We start from the raw sequence: 3,076 nt of genomic DNA, 5'->3' as shown, positions 1-3,076 counted from the left end.
AACTGGTACGTTCCAAGGGTGAATCTCCATGGACCATAACAACACTTTAACACTGACAATTGGGGAATCCAAACCCTGGGCAAACGATCGATATAAGCAATTTCTTTGCAGACGCGACGTTAAAGCCACAATGCCGAGAAAGAAAAATGTAAATGGGCCTTAAAAATACGTTCGAAGAAATCTCCCGGATGTTGATAATGGTTCCATTTTGGAATTATTTGGTCGATTGGTCGGTAGTACTATAAATGGTGCCAACAGGGCGGCATACACACAAACATACATACACGTGCACGTATTTTGTTTTTGTAACTCAATGGTTTTATGTCAAAAGTGTACTGTGCTCGAAGTTGAAATGTCAAGTAGGAGGAAATGGACCAAGCAGCTGATTTCCAGCCGTCACCTGCATGCCTCCGCCATGGCCGATTCTTTGTTTCGAAACGTGTGAAGCGTAAATATTGCCTGTCTATTCTGGAGATCTAAATATTTTTTTAAGACTTTGCGATATAAGTGCAAAGTAATGTTATTGCTTTAATTTACTTCAAAAGCAATGTTTTTGAAATATTAACTATTCAATTACTTTTGCAGATGCCCCGAGAAATTAAGGAGGTAAAAGATTTTCTTAACAAGGCTCGTCGTGCCGATGCGCGTGCTGTGAAAATTAAGAAAAATGCAACCAACACCAAGTTCAAGATTCGCTGTTCACGTTTCTTGTATACTTTAGTGGTGCAGGACAAAGAGAAGGCCGAGAAAATAAAGCAATCACTACCACCTGGCTTACAAGTAAAGGAAGTCAAGTGATTTTTTTGGGTTTCTAAAGTTGTGAAATTTTATTTCGTCACCTGGAAATGAAAAGATAAATGGTTGGAAGAAGTTAATTTTCATTCAATAAAATATTTATATCTGTATAGAGATATTGGTTGTTGTGCACAGAAAAATAATTTGTGTACAAGGGGATTTGGAACGGATTTAATTTTGAGCCCACCCCATTGGTGGGTCAGCAAAGGTAATTTTTTATGGTAATAGTATAGTTGAGGGGTCGACTCCTAATACGCTACCAAAAATATCGAGAGAGGTGTCAAACGACGCGTCTTGACATCAGTATTAGGTAATAGTCTAGTTGAGGGGTCGACTGCTAATACGCGTCAGAAAATATCGAGAGAAGTGTCAAAAGACGCGTATTAATCTCGAGAACAATTATCCGAAGGTGGAAAATCTCTGTCCGGAGATATTTGCAGTTGAAGTTGGTGATTTCCATGTGGTTGTTAGTACCCCCAAAAAAATTTGTGCATCACCGTGGCGGTAGCCACGGCTGTACCACACACTAGGACTTGGCATGGCGTAGCCCAGGGTTATTTTTTATAAGCGCGGCCGAAGGCCGCCAACGCAGAAAGGTGTTCTGCGCAAAAATACTATGGATCCGACCCCCGGTTTCGAAGGTACCCGCGGTTCTTTTTTCGGTTTTTCGTTAATATCTTTTGAACGCGTTAAAATTTTTATTTTCCGCCTTCGGATTATTAATACTAGGTAATAGTCTAGTTGAGGGGTCGATTGCTAATACGCTACCAAAAATATCGAGAGAGGTGTCAAACGACGCGTCCTGACATCAGTATTAATAATCCGAAAGCGGAGAATAAAAATTTAAACTCGGTCAAAAGATGTTAACGAAAACCGGAAAAAGACCCGCGGGTACCTCCGAAACCTGGGGTGCGATCCATATTATTTTTGCGCAGAATACCTTTCTGCGTTGGCGGCCATCGGCCGCGATTATAAAAAATAACCCTGGGCTACGCCATGCCAAGTCCGGCTGTGTGGTATAACCGTGGCTACCGCCACGGTGATACACAATTTGTTGTGTGGGTACACCAACAACAAGCACATGTAAATCGCCAACTTCAACTGCAAATATCTCCGGACAGAGATAAAATTTATCTTTTCCGCCATCGGATTATTGTTCTCGAGATTAATACGCGTTTTTTGACACCTCTCTCGATATTTTTGGTAGCGTATTAGCAGTCGACCCCTCAACTAGACTATTACCCAAATTGCCTTCAATGTCCTCTAACGGGAGTCCAAGGAAACTTGTGGTTTCAGCAGGGGTGGACCATAATGAGAGGGGTCGCTTTTCCCGACCAAGGACTTTCATTTCAGTATGACCCCATTTAATTTGTTTCGTCCCTCCCACAAATTGTCATCCTCCCAGCAGCTCCTTGCAGCAGGACTGCTCCATACTCTCTTACTCCGGGAAGGCATCGAATCCAATCCGGGTCCGCCTTCTGACCCCGGTCCTGAGAAATGGTTTTGCTGCATCTGCCGAAAAAGAATCTTTTTAGGACGGTCATACTCTGTTCGGTGTGTCTCGTGCAAGGGATGGTTGCATCGGACAGGTTGTTCTGGGCTTGATCCCAAAACCAGACGTCAACGTAACTTTTATAAATCTTTTGTGGCTACTTGCTGTTCACGCCCAAGGGCGTCCCGTAGTCTGCGCTTAAGTGCCCTCCCCCCCCCCCCCCCCCCCCCCTACCTTCCAGCAGCCTCGCTGCTCAGCAAGCCACAACAAGTACCCGCTGCTGCTCGCGCCCCACGGCGCCAACAACTCAAACAGCTGATACCACTCATAACTACTACCTTCCCATGCAGTCGGTTCTATATACCGGAGCGACTCGGGATTTTTCCCGACCAAGGACTGTCATCTCAGTGTAACTCCATTTAATTTGTTGCGTCCCTCCCACAAATTGTCATCCTCCCAGCAGCTCCTTGCAGCAGGACTGCTCCATATTCTCTTGCTGCGGGAAGGTATCGAATCCAATCCGGGTCCGTCTCCTGACCCCGGTCCTGAGAAATGGTTTTGCTGCATCTGCCGGAAAAGAATCTTTTTAGGACGGTCATACTCTGTTCGGTGTGTCTCGTGCAAGGGATGGTTGCATCGGACAGGTTGTTCTGGGCTTGATCCCAAAACCCGACGTCCACGTAACTTTTATAAATCTTTTGTGGCTCCTTGCTGTTCACGCCCAAGGGCGTCCCGTAGTCTACGCCTAAGCGCCCCCCCCCCCACTACCTTCCAGCAGCCCCTCTGCTC

At 45.4% G+C, this 3,076-nt stretch overlaps 1 protein-coding gene across 1 annotated transcript; it reads left to right on the top strand.

Annotated features, from left to right (window-relative positions):
- The first annotated feature begins 392 nt into the window (after nucleotides 1–392).
- Nucleotides 393–905, top strand: RpL38 (ribosomal protein L38). The gene is made up of 2 exons (XM_067773432.1): nucleotides 393–514; nucleotides 586–905. Exon 2 carries the CDS (start codon nucleotides 586–588, stop codon nucleotides 796–798), a length of 213 nt encoding a protein of 70 aa, XP_067629533.1. The 5' UTR covers nucleotides 393–514; the 3' UTR covers nucleotides 799–905.
- Nucleotides 906–3,076: the final 2,171 nt, after the last annotated feature.

Source organism: Eurosta solidaginis, chromosome 3 (assembly GCF_040869045.1).
Source record: "Eurosta solidaginis isolate ZX-2024a chromosome 3, ASM4086904v1, whole genome shotgun sequence".
NCBI classification, from domain to species: domain Eukaryota; kingdom Metazoa; phylum Arthropoda; class Insecta; order Diptera; family Tephritidae; genus Eurosta; species Eurosta solidaginis.
This window is presented reverse-complemented; position numbering and strand designations above follow the sequence as displayed.